At 39.1% G+C, this 18,193-nt stretch overlaps 1 protein-coding gene across 13 annotated transcripts in view; it reads right to left on the reverse strand.

The window, feature by feature from the left end:
- The window catches only part of PTPRM (protein tyrosine phosphatase receptor type M), a 453,822-nt gene that overhangs the window by 314,864 nt on the left and 120,765 nt on the right, over window positions 1–18,193 (reverse strand). For all 13 annotated transcript variants that reach the window (XM_032122179.1, XM_032122255.1, XM_032122222.1 and 10 more), the window contains exon 3: window positions 3,562–3,827. In XM_032122179.1, the coding sequence (XP_031978070.1) occupies window positions 3,562–3,827 (266 nt within the window). The remainder of the gene's footprint in view (window positions 1–3,561; window positions 3,828–18,193) is intronic.

The following is an 18,193-nucleotide window of genomic DNA, read 5'->3' on the forward strand; positions in this document are numbered from 1 at the left end:
TGTTTTGTCCCTTCACCTCTTAATGTCACGTCTTTTCTTGGAGATTACTCATAGGGAAACTACCAACTTTCATATAAGAAAAGTTAAAAAGGGCTCCGTCATTCCCTAAATATCTTCTTAGTGGGCTTTTCTTAATTATGTTCAATAAGGTCAGACAAACTCAGAAAATCACTGGGAGGAAGTTTTGTGTATCTTGGAGGTTTTGTGAGGAACACATGCATTTGTGCCAAAGGATGTTGGAGTTTTGGACTCAAATGAATAGCATCTTAGGAAACAGACTTGGTACTATGTTATTCACCCATCAGTGAGTCCTTTGTCTTCCCCACTATTCATGCAGTCACCTGAGCTGTCACCTAACTTGGAGCCATATTCTCAAAAGATCCACATATACCCTCTCTCGTCTTCCTGCCCTTCTCCCAGCTGCTTGCAGCTAACTTCCTGCCTTCCCCCACAACAAACTCTGTGAAGAAGAAAAATACGAAAACTGATGAAAAGAGTTCAGAAACAATGAAAAATTGCAAATGTCAGCACTCAAGTGAGGAAATTGCATCACAGATCTCTGAGAGGATGGAGTCAACCAAAAACGGAGACAATTAACCGTAAGCTCTTGAAATGGTGACAGCACTTCCTCGAGAATAAATGAGCTTATTTACAATAAGACCAGTGAAGTTACAGTATTTAACAGTGATTCCCTGCACCGCCATGGATATTAACATAGCATAAGATGTTTTGGCACATCAGCTAAATTGCAGTACCTGACTAGGTATTATTTCAGATTATATGCAGCAAATACAAAGAAAATGACTTAGTGTACTCCACAGTGAAAGAAAGATTATGCAGAAATTTCAACATTTCCAGCAGCAAGGAGAGCACATAGAATCCATTACAGATAGGCTCAGGCATCTATTACACATCAGCTGATGTGTGGTAATCTGCTAAACTGCAGTACCCCATCCAAGTATGTAAGGGCTCACCTATGAATAACAGTGAACAGTCCAGATGGCAGGTCTTGAAGAGAAAGAGGATGGGAAAGGTTATCCTTCTGTTTTTATGGCCAAACACCCTTATTACTCAGACATCAGTTAGATGTATCATATTGTCAGGAATCTGACACAGATTATTATTAATTACATTAATAACATTTGAAACACTCAGAGGTTGCATGTATTTTTATGACCATGTTAATTTACCTTAAAATTAATAGTCAGAGTCAAGGCTTCTTCTACTAAAATTGCCCTGTCCACATCAGCCTTTTGATTCAGAGCTAGAGTGAGACTTGTGAGACTTTGAAGCACAACCCTTTTCTTTATTGACTGCTGATTCCAGAGCAGTTCTGCTGCATAAAAACCAGACTCCTTTCAGAAGACAGGAAACTGGAAGCTTCTCTACTAATTCACTATACAGATGGGGACATTACAGACTTGGACAGAAGTGACACAGTCACACATTTACTCAGTATTCAGTACTCCTGAACCACCCACCACATTCACAAAACCTTCCAGTACATTCCACATTATAAACCACTGAGTTACATTCAATGTCAGCCACAAAATTGTCTGTGGGGTGCTCTATCCTCTTCTCCCACCATCCACCGAGGCTAACACCACAGGCTGGTCCTCATTATTTCAGTGAAGACAGAAAGGCTTTTTGGCAGCACTGAAAAGCGTTCTCAACACTAGTATCAAATTGGTAACGTGAGGTCTTGATGTAAGGTCAGAGAACCATTGGAGTGTCCTGAGTTGGAAAGGACACTTAAATATTATGGATATCAACTCTCTGCTCCTCACAGGAGTACCTAAAACCAAACCATATGACAGAGAGCATCACCTAGACACTCCTTGAACTCTGAGAGGCAACAAAATACATACTGCCCCTTCACCCTGACAGATGTATGACTAAACTGAGCTTGGACTTTGTGATCAGGATATAGCCTCATGCTCCAGAGAGTCAGGTAGCACACAGCTTCTCCCACATGCTGAAGTGAACCCCAGCTCTGCTAATAATGCCTGCCCCTCTAGAAAAGGCACCAGTATTACCTCATCGAGACTGCAGACAATTATAAAAGATCCACATCATACAGTTTGCTGAGATGCCCGTAAGCCTACCCTGAATCCTTTCCAGGAAGCCCTGACAATGCAGTTGCAGCAATTCCTAGGAACCTCGGACAGAACACTGGATGCAAATGTGGACCCTTTGAATACCAGCTATCAAACCTAGGAACACACTAGCAGAGGCAAAAGGAAATGAATAAGTATGCTCTTTCGTGTCTGCAAGTATTGCATCCACTGCCAGGCATCCCACATTCCAAGAATAAAATGTTCCTGGCACTCCAAACTCATCTTTTGGAGAAGGACTTTTCTGTTTCATTGTGGGCGAAACAATCACAGAAGAAAAGACTCCAGAAAGTTCTTCAGCATTTTCTTTTCCTTAGAAGAAAAAGGGCTCAAAAGGGACAAATTGAGTTCACTTGAGACGTCCTCACAGATCAGATGCTGCAGCCACAGAAAGGAGTCCACTGTAGCCTCCCAGAGTACCTGCAGTGGACATTGCCAAACCTATCATGAGAATATGATGGGGCAACAAATACCTGGCCACCTGAAACAGCAAATGCAGAAACAAGACTCTGCCACGCCTGACACTGGTAACTGGGGCGTTGCTGTTCCACAGCATGGTGGAAGAGCAACACTGTACCTCCTAGGGAGGTCTGCAGTCAAGGAACCCCCATCTTTGGGATGGCTTTTCTTCAGAAAGCTTCAAACCATAAGTATCGTAACAATATTGAGTACAGGGGAACAAATAAAATACAATTAAAACTTTCCAAACTTCACGTGAAGATGGAGGAGCTTCAAAACATCTCCATGCTACTGGTCTGCTCTTATTAAACTAAGTTACTTGTTTGTGGAGACATAGACTGTATTTTCACAGGAAGGAGAAAAAACATTGAACTACTATAGAACAGTAAGTAACTGTAAAATCTGTAAACCTTCCTACAGAAAAGCAGCACCCTAAGGGAATGTCTCCCTGAGTCTTTAGGATACAATCAGAATCCCATTCCTATGACAGCCACTATTATATTTATGTTTACTACTGGACAGAACAAACGGATATTGCATTCAGAGTAAAGACTTGAACTGAGGATTCAAAGATTCTAAAGCAACAAGTATTGCTAATCTAAATCAAACTTGAAGACTATACTGTAATAAAATCTATTGGCATTCAATTCCAGCATCCCTAATGAACTGAAAGAACGAGTGAATTTATTACAGAGAAATAGAGTTAATTGACTGAAATCAATAGCAAAATTTCTAGACTTTTTTCAACATAATTAGTTCACCCATATTTAGAGCATGTGTGCATTTCATACACTTCTATAAATATATGTAAACATATAAACACAGCCATATGTATGTAAAAACAAACATTTAGCATCACGTACAAAAATGTAATTAAGATGAAGATCAACTAGACATGCTGAAAGGTATTTTGATTTAAAGTTAAAATGATGATTAAGAACCAGATGGCTATTATGAGAAACAAAATTTCATAAAAAGTAAAACATACCTGATAAAAATTGGGCCAGAAAGTACTAATTGCCAGTTCTGCTCTGTTCCAAGTAGCAGTGATAGATGTGTTCCAGACTGGGTTACCAACAGGACCATCATTAACCTTCACATACACATTCAAAGTGCCAGGGCTAGCTCCACTCTTGCTTGAAACATAATAGTGAAAATCAATACAATGTGTATCATTTTCTTTCAGATGGGGCATCAGGAGGTGAGCTTTCTGTCCCGCAAATCTCCCAGATGTATTCACCAACATGAAAGAACCTGCAAAAACAAAGTGACTGATTCAATTTCTTCCTTTTTTTCCCTCTTCCTAATTTGGTAATATCTGTAACTAAAGCATAATTTAAAAAATGATATTAATTTAACCATTTTTCTTCTACTAACATAACAGTAATTTGTGTTTGGAAGGTATTTAATCTCAAATTACTTTTTGCAGAATCTCAATATTCTTTCGTAAAGCTAGTAAATAGTACAATCTTTATTCTACAGGTGGGGAAGGAAAGCAACAAAAAACCCTCGAACACTGAAGCAATCTGCACTGTGGTAAATCTACAGATGGTAGTACAGAATCAGCTGTAGTTCTCAACTACCTGAGGGCTTCTAAAGTCAAAGTCTCTGCTGGGTTTGCCTGGCAAGGCTGTGGTCATGGGGGAGCTACAGGAGTGGCTTCTTGTGAGCAGCTTCCCCACATGTCCTACAGAGCCAGTGCCAGTCGGCTCCAGGACAGCCCCACTGCTGGCCAAGGCCAAGCTCATCAGCGACGGTGGTAGCACCTCTGGGATAATGTAATTTGAAAGGTGAGAAAAAAGAAACCTTCAGAACTGCAGTTGAAGAGAGGAGTGAGAATATGTGAGAGAAACAGCCCTGAAGACACCAAGCTCAGTGAAGGAAGTGGAGCAGGAGGTGGTCCAGGCATTGGAGGAGAGACCTCCTGCAGCCCGGGTGCAGACTATGGGGAGTCAGGCTGGTCCCTGCAGCCCATGGAGAGTGTGGATAGAGCAGAGATCCACCTGCAGCCCATGGAGGGCCCCGCACCAGATCAACTGGATGGCCAAAGGAGGTGGTGATTTTGTGGGAAGTCCGCACTGGAGCAGGACACTCCAACTGGCAGGACTTGTGAGCCGGTGTGGGACCCACGCTGCAGCAATCTGCGCCTGCAGGACTGCATCCCATGGTAAGAGACTCCATGCCAGAGCAGGAGAAGACTGTGAGGAGGAAGGAGTGGAAGAGACATGTGTGATGAACCAGCCCACTCCCTGTCCCTCTGCACTGCTGGGAGGGAGGAGAGAGAGAAAATTCAGGAGTGAAGCTGAGACCAGGATGAAGGGGAGCGTACTTGGTGTCCAGCCAGGGTCAATCCACCACAAGAGCTGCAATGAAATTTAAGAGAATTTTGTGTGTTCAGATGGTTAGATGCAGCATGGGATGCAGACAGAGTCTAAAACAGGCTCAATTCCTTAGCCTTCCTCTATATAATCACAAGTTACCTAACTTGACTAAGTGTGACAACTGTCTCCTCTCTTCAACAATCTGACAAAAGCATGAACAAACGAAAATACAAGTAAACCAGTAAGCCTTACAAGTAAAAAAAAAAGGTGGGGGTGAATTTTATACTATAGTCACAGCTTAAAAACAGCAAATTACAAGAAACGTAGAAGTATTCAAATAAAGTTACATTCAAACAACTCTCACATGAGCAGCTAGTCAATTTATACTCTATTTTTCAGTGCCTATTAATGTGTTTCATTGAAATGTACCTTCAAAATAATCATGTTGCAGAACTAAGGAATTTGAAAGACTGAACAGATGTTAGAAAAATACAACATGATTTCTGAGATATTCGTATTCTGGGCCGAACAAATGAAAAGGGAAGAATTCTATTAACAGACAACCTATGATATCATAGAAGGAAATAAAATTCAATATCCACTTTGAAAAGAAAACATGTCAATAAAACGCATAAGATAATTTAAACCCTGCATTTTTCATAAGTCCAGAAATGGATGTTATAGTTCCCTGCTACAAACGCATAGTTAAGTGTTCTCATAAAAATGTAAGTACACATACTTGTCACACAGTTATTAGAAAAAATTTTTAATTTTTTTTTTCTTACTTTGATGGGTGACAATACTTTTTAATGAGATGCAAGTCATTTCTTGAAATGGAATGTTGGAGAACCTTTGTTCAGACTGCATCTTTATGTTAAATAGGTTTAACTATTCAATAACAGCAGTTTTGCAGTTGAATTTAAATTATTTATCAAGTGTAATTTCCTTTCTAGCCAAGTTCATAAAATTGACAAAAATGGAACTGACTTAAAATACAAAGGAATATAAATATTTTACTTCCTAAAAGGCATTACTCTATATTTAATTCACAGTCTGTTACTATAACATATTGGGACAAATACTTATTCATTAGTAACATAAACAGAAGTCACTGAGTATGGTTTTTTTCTTAAAAAAGGCAGGAAAGAAACTAATATTCTTTCAATCAATCAGTACATGCTCTGCCGTTCAATTAATTTATTTACATTTAAAATATAAACCCCTTAAAATAAGTATAATTTGCTAAGTTACAAGAACAATACTTAAAGCATTCATGAATTCACTAAAAATTAACTGGCAAGCTTTTTTATATGGAAACTATCAATCAAACAAACTACAAAAAACCCCACAGCACACCTTCTGACAGTGGATGAATTCGCCAGAATAGCTTATCATATACTGGGGCACATAAGAAATAAATAAAAAATAAAACTGAAACTATACACTGGTATATCTACTAGGAAACAGTTATCTGACAGGACAGAAGGATTCCACAAGAAAACATGCAAAATTATAATCATCTGAGTACTCATTCCTACGAAGAAAAGGCAAGTGCACATCTTACTATAAATACACTCATTTTATCACACTTATTTAATTTCCCTAAATGCACTTTCATGTGTAAATACATCGATGATGATAATTTCCTCAGTCAAAAAGTTTAAATGGGATTTACCTGGGTTTAGCCTGTAGGGCTATGTTTAGGCACTACATGCAATGTAGTAAAACCTAATGGTGCTCACCATTCATTGAATTCAGGCTTCTGTGATCCACAACCTTGCTGAATCACCTGTATTTCATCATTTTAGCTAAGGAGTTTAAATCAACAAAGCAGTGACTTTCCTAAAGTCACTGTTGTTGTTTACAATTCCTCACAGAAAAATGGTTCAGCAGTAATTCAGCAAATATTTGGTTCATATAAATATTAATTCTAAGAAGATGGAATACTTGAAAATACAGATTTGCTCCAGAGTAACTGGGCAATTGAATATCCAGGTAATTCTCATTAGCATAAATGGAAATTTTCTGTGAAATACTGGACACAAAAAGATGCTATAAAGATTGACAGAAGAACTGAAAAAAGAAATGTTTAAAAAAGAAAATCTGACAACTAGAAAAGCAACATACAGTCCTACAAAAAATTACGGGAATGGCACAAGAGAGGTTTTCCAGTCACTTCTGCAAGTTTTCACCATGTCACCTCACCTTGTTAGAGACACTTTTTATATTGAGAATGTCAAACACAATGAAATGAATGCAGGATCATTTTTCATGCATGAAGAAAATGTGACTTAGTGAGCAAAGAAAGTCACTTTGCTGATTTTTCACCAGTCTTATACATGGTTGAAGACAAATTATTAGTCTTCCTAATTAACATTAAAAAAAAGTACTGGCATTTTACTCATTCAGGCATCACTACTGGTTGATTTTGACTCTCAATAATTGAAAAATGTGCTAAATGATGGAGAGCAAAAAGTGATTTTAAGAACAGATATTCTATGTATTTACTAACAAAGCAACCTTCAGGTGCAGAAAGGTGTCAAAAATGCTGTGACTAGGCAGTTCACAAAATCATAGAAAGGCTCAGATCAGAAGGTACATACAAAAGGTTACTTTTTATTAGCAAAACAGCATTCCCTAAATGCCAGCCAACCCTACAGCCATCACTCACAAGAGATTGTGACTACTCTGAGTGCCCAAGACTAAGCATGGGACTGTTCAAGACACTGGAACTACTGAGCATGAGCAGATGAATTGTAAGGCTCAAGCATAATGAGTACCACTTTCAGACAAGGCAAACTCAACATAGGTGTTCTTTTATTTACTGTATTTCATAAACAAACCTATGTACAGACCATCTTGGAAGTATTGCAGAAAGCAGAGGACCTGAATTTACTTACAGTCCACCTTGCACTTTAACTCCTAAAGCTTGCAAACAAAACAGGTTTTGTATTCTATATTTTTTCATACTATTTACTGATATTACAGGAGAAGGAAAATACATTTTCAGGTGACATTTGAAAATTATCTGGCTGCTGTAATTTGAGAAAACTCTCAAAGCATGACCAGCACTACCTAAAGAAGCTGTAACTTTCATTCAAATGCACCACTTCCAGACATCACCTAGTAGGTATGTGTACACAAACACCAGAGCTTGCACCCCTGAACTGGCATAATGAGGAGTCTCAAAATACACCAGCTGAGAGTCTTCCCTTCAGTGCCTCAGCTAACATCTATCAGTTCTGCTCATTAACTTACAAAGCATTATTGTCTCCAGGTGAATTTCAAGTCTTCTTTTGAGCAATATTTACTCAAATTTAACGTGGTAATTTTAATCATTATTTATTACCCATCCTAAAAACATCATTAATCATAACTTTCAAGCTGTTTATCTTCCAAATTTGCAACTATTCAAACTCTTGGAAAAAATCCATTGAAAATCCCTCATAAGTCCTGTGTATTTTTTTAAAAGATCAATTCACTTCTACCCCGACTGCCATCTTCGTTTCAGCAGAACAGTTAATAAGACTAATAAGCCTTATAATTCTTCCACTAAATTCTTAAAATTCTTAGTTCTTAATGTTCTTCCTCATCTCACATGCACAAACGCATCTCCCATTATTTTGTTAGAAATTGCTTTGATCAAGCTTGAACATGAAGTCACGTACTTCTGAATCCTGTATCTTTTGCCCCTTTTCCAATAGCCAGTAATATAAAAACCCCCCTGCTTTCTGATGAATGCTATTTACTTTTTCAAGCCTTTTCAATATTTAATGATTTTGACTACTCACCCTGTAATTTGTTTTTCTGTTTTCTTCATGACTATTCCATGTTTTCAAACACTGTACTGACATTTTGAAGGCTTCTTATATAACTTACATTACCTCAATGCAAAAAGCAAGCAATGTATAGTAGGGCCATACGAAGTACACAAGCTATTAGAGAAAACAACTGCATGTGCATAAATTCTGAGAGAGTTGTATCAAGTTTCAAATTCAGCTTCTGAAGCAATCACCGCATTTTTGGAAAAGCAGAAATAAAAGTAAGAAAGTACTTCAGGACAGGCAAACTCAGACCTAAAAAGACTTTTAAAACACAAAGCTTTCCAGCATCGTATCCCCAGGTCTAGAACAGGCAAATTCTGGTTGAGTACTCTAAAGCAGGGAATAGCTATATATTTGAAACAATTAACTGAAATTAACTGAAAGTGAATAGAGGAGAATGTCTGGATCTTCCCAAAGTCCTAGTATCATGGAATCATTTAGGTCGGAAAAAGAATAGAATATTGTCGATATGGAACGAAGCTAATGCTGGGCTTGTATAGAACCTTCTGAAGGGCAGGGAGAAGGCATCACATCTGAATTGTAGTTCCACTCATGAACACAACTGGAAAGTTTTCTGTTTGGTTAGCTGTTTATTTGTTTGTAACAGGAAACCTGACCTGCCTGCATATGAAGTAAATGCACTACACGGTAGTTCTCCCTCTGTTTGGTAAGGAAGGTCAGGTGTGGTGTGGACTACGAAATCCCCAATGAATTGTGCTACTCCTCTTGTCCCTGGAGAGCCACCTTAGATGCAGCCCAAGCCTGAGGCAGTAAAGCAGTACCACCAGAGGTGGAAGGTTTCCTTATCACCCCAGTCACTCGGAAAACTCACATCAGCCAAAGTGTACAACTACTTGGGACAGTTTTTCACTTTTAAAGGAACCGTGCTCTGTTTGGGCTTCAAAGAGCGAAGTATGGTGCAGGGCAACATTCTTGTTTCATTTCTGTCATCCCACATTTGGCCTATCCCAATATGCTCTGCAGCTCCACCAGTATCTTCTACAGCCAGTGAGAACTGTGCTACAAACTGCTAGATCTGAAAACTGATTTATAAAACACACTCACAATAGAAAGCTTCCCCAACAAGGTATGCAAAGTTTTCTTCAAATTCTCCCAAGACTCCTCATGATGCAGTCAGCTGGATTTCTATAAAGGTGACCTAATATATTTCACCAGCTATAACATTTTTTAACTTTTATGCTATGACTGGATTTCAAACATGCCAGAGCTTTAAGACAGATCTGTCTGCACCTTTTCTTTAAAGTGAACACATGAAAAAATACCATAAGGGCTTGAAAGAGAAGATGTTTCACTAGAACATAAACTCGAAAAACTGTCTTCTGTCTGAAAATCCAGATTCTTTTGAGAGAGAGGTAAAATACAGCCATTTGAAAACATACACCTTTCCTGCCCAACTATGTCTTTGCAACAAGGGCCCTTGTCGTCCAGACCTGCTTGGCACACTAGCAGCCTTTATGGATTCAACAAACTGTGCTCTCCTCTGGGTCAACAGAAAAATCTTCCCTGTTCTCATCATGCCTGGCCTAGTTTTGTGTTTCTTCCCCATTATGCCAAGAAAACTTCCCAAGTGCGAGCTCTCCAGTCAGCAGCTCTATTACTGCCTGCCCTACTGTTCCCTGGAAAAGCTTCTCCCACGGCCAGGTGCTCTCAAAGAAGAAACCCTCTTCTCCCCTTCTGAGAACTTCCCCTAACCAAAAAGCACGCAGTTACCAACCATGGACTTTACCACAGCATATAACATGCATACAAAGAATGATTTCAAAAGACACCTTGAACCACTCATTTTCACACAAAGAATGACAATACGTGCATGAAGAATTTTTTGCATGTCCCTTCTGTTTTCAAGGAAATGAGACCAAGTTTCCAACGTCACAAACAAAATAGAACTCGTTCAGCACAAAAGCTCTCTCCCTGCCTTGGAGGCTACATTCACAGATGTTTCCTTGCCTTGTTTGTTCCTAATAGGACACAGCTCCTCTGGTTGATTGTTTAGCCTGTGTACCTGCAATGAGATTGGAAGAGGTCTGCTAGACACATCTGCTAGATCTACCCTGAACAAAAGTAAGGGAAGTCAAAATACAGGATGCAGTACATAAAGGATTAAAGGGTAAGCATAGAAATAGCAACAATCAACATTGTAACAGAAAAACGGGTCTTGCTAAAAAAAAAAAAAAGGTGAACCCTTGGGTGTACAGTTGAACGAGACTGCAAGTATTGCTGAAACTACAGCAGCTACAGATGTAAGACTTCTGTGAAGTGCTTAATACACTAAGGGAACTGATTAGAGCAGCATAAGAAAGCACATCGAGTGTATTAAAAGCTGAGTAACTGAAGCAACTGTTACTGAAGAAATCCCAGTAAACATGGTTCAGGTTCTGCTAGTGAGACTTTTTGCACCACCATAAACTAAGTGCTGTTTAACTTTCTTAACAAGGATGTAAGAACAGATGAAAACCTGTTTCTGGGAAAAAATGAAATTATACAAACACTGGCAAAAAACCCACAGAGCATCTGAGTAGCCAAATCTAGGCTACTCGCAGGAACCAGGGTGAGTCTTCATCTCCGTGCCTGACAGACACAGGACGGCTACAGTTCCACGTCCCCAGATCCAGCTGGTGGTGTTCCTTACACTAGCAGATACACAGCGAGAGAGAAAGAGAGAGAGATGGCCTGACAGATTAAATACAGACAGAAAAACAGTGCCTTAATCAGCATCCCTGTGAACACACTGAGCACTCACACATAAAGCACTGACAGCCCTACCCTGCTCCTCCACTACAGCCCAGGGGAATCTCACTCTGCGAGAGGAACTCACACCCTGCTCCTCCCCAGGCTCTGGCCCCCACACCCAAAAGCCCCTGACTTTCATGGCCCCACAGCAGCTCCTGGCACCCAAATCTCTTCTCCCACTCTCTGGTTAGCTTGGTTTGAAGTTTATGAGCATTCACACACATGCTGAAGATCTGAGCACGTCCACGGACAACATGGTAGAAACTGCATTTAGTAAGAACACAGGATCGATTGCAGTGATCAAGCATCAGGCAGAGTCTCACCAGCATACTGAGTGGTCAGACATGTACAAGAGATGAGACTCTTTTATCCCTTTATCCCTCTACTTCTCCCATGCTTGCGCCTTCCCGACCCAGCTTGACTCCTGCCTTTGGTCCCCACACTAACAGCTGCACATGCAGTGAGAGCAGCACACAAAATGGTAACCTGCGTTTTCCAATGTGTCGCTTACCCTATCAACTTGCATTTTATTATAACTTGGCATTCAAAGCATGAGACAGTTGTTCTGTCACAGAAGATAAGTATCTGTAAAACTAACCAGCACATGCTAACAATTACTGCTGCCGCCCAGAAAGTCTCCCTTCTCTAAGCACATTCTCTTTGCTGCACGACCAATAACATTAGTCATTATTTTTGTAAACCATTCAACCATGCAATTCAGCATTTAAGAAACAATACCCAGGAGATAAGCAGGAATCAGCTTTAACATGTTCCAGGGGAGCTCCTGGGGGTAAACCAGTTACTTTTCAGATAAAAGCTTTGGGGAAGTAAATATAGAAAGGTGGAGGAGAGGGGGAACATGGCTTGATCCTGCATGTTACTCTTATCCGAAAACGACCATCTCCAAGAACAGGGTTAAGTGCTACTGGTGCTCCTCTTCCTTCCCAGTGACAGGCTGAAAGGTTTGTTAAACACAGAGGTTAATATAAAAAGCTTCTGAAGGCCCGATGACAGTGAGCTTTACAACTTTTACAGAAATACAATTTTCTTCCAGCTTTAGGTTGCTAGGTTAATGTTTGGCTAATGATCATACCTATGTATACTCTTCCAAATTCTAGAACATCCAAGCAATAAGTTACTTTTCATTTAAAAGCTGACTGTCACTGTACTTTCTTCACAAAGCGTTTTCTGGAAACCGCTCTGCCTCCTGGCTGATTACTAATCTCCTAACTACTGGTAAAAACAGTCATCATAATACTATCAGGTGTGTAAGCTGCTGCTAAGTTGTTGCACTGATTAGTATCTGCAGTAACACACCACATGCAAATGACATGCATCTTTTGAATTTCACTCAAATGTCTGACAGTTTTTCACAGATCTGTAAAACAACTATATTGCCTATGGGCACTAAATCCCACAATGATAGAGAGCCTTCTGAAATCCTGCTTGACATATCAGCAATTTTAGAAGCTTATTAGCCTCAAGGCTAAGAAAAGCTTCTGTTACTGGAGTAATTTACTCTTGGTTTCATGAGTGTGCATAAAGATAACTCACAAGAAATCTACCTTATCTATTCAAAAGAGTAAGCTAAATATTGCATTGTCATCTACTGTAGATCTGTGGAGTTGTTTTGTTTTGTTTTTATTCTACCCTCCTCTTTTGAATCAAAGCAGCCATCTTTTTCTCATCTGTTCAATACACTCATCTGACAACTCCCTTAGCATGGGCCATGTGTCACTTCAATTCTTTTACTTCCACATAAAAAATCTTGCTCAGAAATTAGAAGCTCACCAGTATAATTACAATCAGAGTAGCGTCCCTAAAACATACTTTTATGCTCCGTTTTTCTAAATTGAATCACTCATTGAGACTCCAAACCACAAGTAGTGGGCTTTCTTCCCCAGTTAAACTACAAATTACTTCAGATTAGTATTCACAGCATTTTTCTTCCACAGAAACACTTCAGAGACCTTAGACAAGACTTGCTGAGTAAAATTTCAAGCACATCAGGGCCTGTGTTTCACTGATGAGCAACAGGATGGCTCAGGACCTTTACTCTTGAGCTCGTGTCCCACAGGAAATCATTGTTATACCAGCACAAAGGCACAAATGCAACCCGTGGCAACTACAGGGCAGTTTAAGCCTTAATGGATCAGCTACTGCACTTTCTGCAGGCAGAGTTAAACACTTTAGTCAACCTATACAGTAACAACATGAAAGCTTTAAAACTGATGGATTAGCATATTCAGTTGGAGCTATTACTTCCGCCTTAAAGAAATCACTAACCAAACAACAAAACCTCACCACCATGAATTCAGTCTGCTTTTAAAATGAAATTTAACGCTAGTCTACACCAAGATTTATACATGTCTGTGCATGTATTTATCAGCTTGGAATATTGCCTTAGTTGGACTTTGTAAAAGAATTAGAGACCCATTACACGTCCATTTCTCAGTTTCTTTCTTTTTTTTATTTTTAAATGTGCTTATAAAAAGCAAACACAAAAGCAACTGACAGCATTTTCTACAAATTGGTATATAAAACTGTATTCCACTTAGGTTTCTTCCTCTTAGGGATCCTGTTACACTTGGCAATGACAAAGAGAAAAATGACGTATCTTAAGAATTTGCTTTTTCCTACCTGATTTCCAAATTCTAAAGCAAGTGAAAAATACAGAGGTATTTGTTATCCAAGCTGTAAGTTATATGAAAGGGTTTCACTACATGTCAAATTGAAAAAAAATATTTAAAGCATAAAGATTGTCTTTCCTTAAAGAGTATATTAAACTATTCATTCAACGCAGTATCAGCCCGAAAATAAAACTCTTTTTGCAAAAAACACCTTCTTGGCAGGAAGAAAAAATACTTATTGTTGGCTATTTTATTCTTGACATGGTAACCACTACAGTACAATCTATCTTTAAAGGCTCTTATCTAGAAGAGATTACGTCACAAACTACATCACAAAGAATGAATACTGTGCAGGTTGCCAATTTATCTGTGTTTATTCACACAATAATTTCCTTCACTGTGGCAACCGGCAGACTTCCCAAAGCCATCTGCACACTGATAAAATGGGAATTTCGCTTTTCATTCTTTTAGAGACTTTTTCCAAGCCCCAGATGGAGTTGGCTTTAAGTCTTGTACTACTATGGCTATTTTGTATGTCCTAGTTAGTCTCCACTTGTATCCACCTTAAATATAGCAGAAAACATGCCTAAATCATTTATCTGGTGTACATAATTGTTAACGTATTTACTGAATGAACTTCATGTTGGGCTTTTTTCCTGTGCAGTCCCATGGAAGATACAGTTTAATGTACTTATTTTCAAGTTCTAGTCCACTAGATATTGAAGATATTAATTTGGGCCTGATTCATCACTGAAATAAGCCTTCCAGTTTCCCTGACTCACAATCCCAGGAACTGAGATTGTCGTTCAAGAGAACAACAGAATCAGGGTGGTTTTTTTCAAAAAGGGAAAGCATAAGACTCTAATTAACACAAGGGCTTAACGACGTGCTTAAGTACCATTCAGGAAAGCACTTAGATACTCAATTTGTCTTCAATAGGATTAAAAATTCAGAAGGTACATGCATAATATTTCTGCAGGATGCTTTCTGGAGTTCTGAGATCCTGCTGTTGCAGGAATCTGACATTTCACAGTTTTATTAAAAATTGCTAATTGAAATGCCATTGTATTAAAGCACACAATTTTCAAAAATTAGATTTTATACTAAAGGTGGCTGGTCGTCTGCAAGAGAATTTAAGGATTTATAGCAGTGCTCAAGCAGAAAAAGTTTGGACAACACTGACTTAAACTCTTGACTTTTTTTTAGCCCAGAATTTAATCCAGAAGTTAAATATTACGGCATTTGAGTGGTTTTAAATGGGAAAGAGGGATAAATAAGTGTTTTCACTACCATGAAAAGGGAATATATGTTTGCATGTATTTAAAATAGGCTGCAGAATAAAGAATAATCAAACAGAAACCAAACTAAAAGAAAACAAATGCTATGCACTTTTCTTCTATGTTGACTTTGTCTTACATTTAAAAGCTTCTAGGCCAACACCTGGACAGGATAGGAGAATCCCCTGGATTTAAAGGTATAACAGTAAAACTAACACTAGGGAACTAAAATGAATTTTTTTTCTATCACCCTACTCTTTTCTGCAGTACTTTTCGCCTGGCTTCCTCATGACCCATTATGCTTCTCTGTGCTGCCCATGGAGACGTGCCACTCCCCACTGAAGCTTTCATAGGTGTCTTCCAGGAAGACAGAGGCTGCAGTTTGCAGCCACTGCTCCATCCCTTCCCTGTGGTGGCTGCCCCTGCCAAGCTGCGCCTGGCTGTTGGGAGGACAGAGGAGGCCCCCAACAGGGCCATATTCCCCAAGAGAGCATGGTGGGCAGCCGGAAGCCCAAGGCAGGTGCAAACAACACCTGCCAAAGGGAGACAGGGAGCAGAGGGCACACATCCTCACCCTCAGGCTGGCAGGGAAGGAAATGGGACATGGGCCATGTCAGAGGGCCCTCAGCCAACAGCTAAGGCTGGGAAAGACGGTCACATTACACATGATGTATTCGCTGCTATCCTTCCCCACTCCCAGCATGTTATACATATTCTGCTAGTTCTTTTTTTTTTTTTTTTTAAATCCCCATTTCAACTGTTTTTTGCCACTGTGAGGGGCACGGAGCACCCCTTACCAGCCCAGTGCCACAGGAAGCCACCCCAGCTGCGATGCTCCTGCAGCAGGGAGGTGAAGGCTGACCATGGCACAGACAGGTTGGTTTTACACAAATACATACACCTTAATGCTCCCACCCGTCACTCATCATTAACTTGTTCTGCATCAACAGCTGATTTCTGGCCCCTTGACACTAGGAGCAAGTTGCTGTGTAAAAGCAGGCAGCCTTCAGCTGAGCCTTGTATCAAGGTAACCATGAAAATGAGCAGTGTAGGCAATAGTTGGGGTGCATGTCAAACCACCCACAAAGCGATGTTTCTGTATTTAAAACATTTAATGAAAAAATCAGTTTCCAAACTGGCATATTTACTGTGTGTGACTGCAGTTAAAGTCTCGATTCCATTAAATTTCCTTTCCTTGTCTGCAAACATGAACCCTTCCAGATGTATCTTCTGAAATACTACAGACCTTTATTGTCATTATGTTCAAAGCCTGTTTCATATAACCAAATAAGCTATACTTCAACAGCATTTTATGGGACAAAAATTCTATTATAAAACATTACCATAATGAAGCAGATTACATTAAAATATTAAAGGAAAATGAAAACTTTACAAAGAATAACTGCTAGATTCAATTATCCTTTACAGTACAATAAATATTTTCTGTTTCATTTTGGACTAAAACTCTGTGTCAAAAGCAGAAATGCAAACCTTAGTGACATAAATTCATATTTGGGCGAACAACTTGGCTTTACTTGAGACACTGTAGCATTTATTTTCTCTCTCTTCACTTGCTGACTTTTTATTTTGCCTATAGTTATGTAATCTAACGTTATTTTGGTTTGGTTTACCAAGATAAACTTGCAGTTCATTCTCCTGGAGTTTTTGCTGTGATCCTTTGAAGCCTTGCTACCTTAATTCTGTGAGCATTTTCAAGCACTTTCTTGGTGAAGTTTCAACTAAATGTATCAAAATGTTAAAGACTCACCTGCAATCAGCTCAGGAATAACTTGCCACGGAAATCATATCAGTGGCAGAAATAAACATACTCAAACTAAAAACTTCTAAATGGGTATTTTTTTAATCAGCTATGATTACAGGCAATACCTCCAACTCTAATACTTAGTCAAGACAAAAATAATATAGCCCCCATTTTTCAGTGTCATTTGTGTGCATTAGACAGTACTTTGTATACAGAAGCATAGAGACTCCAAGCTATATATTCAAACCAAAATGGAGATCAAATTGAAAAACAATAAAATAAGAATAGAAAAAAAAAATTTTCAAGATGGCAGATATGGTACTGTAAATACATTTAAAGTTACTTTACTTTGGAAGTTGACTTGTTTTGAAATAGAAGTACACTCTTCCAGCTTCCTTAAGAGTCCTAAGTCCCTTCTTCAGAAAAGGTAGAAAATAAACAATAAACAAAACCACCCCTTAGAAAACACCCACTCTGAAGCACACTGAAAAGCCCAGATCCTGAGGCAAAAGGGATTGTTTGCTAAGTCTGCTGTGTTAACCAGAACACGGAGCACCACTCGCTTGCTCACTCGGTCTTTATTACACTTGTCATATTCTTCTATTCCTCCTTATCATCTGCTGCACACAGGAGGAAAGTCAAGAACAGTCTACTGGAAAGTGAATGAACACTTAGCTAGCAGAGATCAGCATCTATTTCACATGTTCCACAACTATGGATCTCTAAGTTCAGAGACTGAGGTTTAAAAACACACTGAAAACATCTGAATAAAAATTCTTGTAAAGATATTTCTTTAAGTGTGGGACTATTCTAAACAAATATTGTGAAATGCCTGCTGAGACACAGAAGTTGCTATGTGGAGCACAATAAATAGATACGTACTGAATGCTATTCAGGCACACAATAAATTACCTGTAATGCCCAGGAAGCTGGGCACCACTGTTTGCATTTTGTTTCAAGTTTATACTAACTTCTTTAACTAAAGAAGTCTGTTGAAAATGAATCCTCTTTTTACTTGCTTACACAAGCCTCTCAAGATACAGAGGGATTTTTTT

Source organism: Corvus moneduloides, chromosome 1 (genome assembly GCF_009650955.1).
Source record: "Corvus moneduloides isolate bCorMon1 chromosome 1, bCorMon1.pri, whole genome shotgun sequence".
Taxonomy (NCBI): Eukaryota; Metazoa; Chordata; class Aves; order Passeriformes; family Corvidae; genus Corvus; species Corvus moneduloides.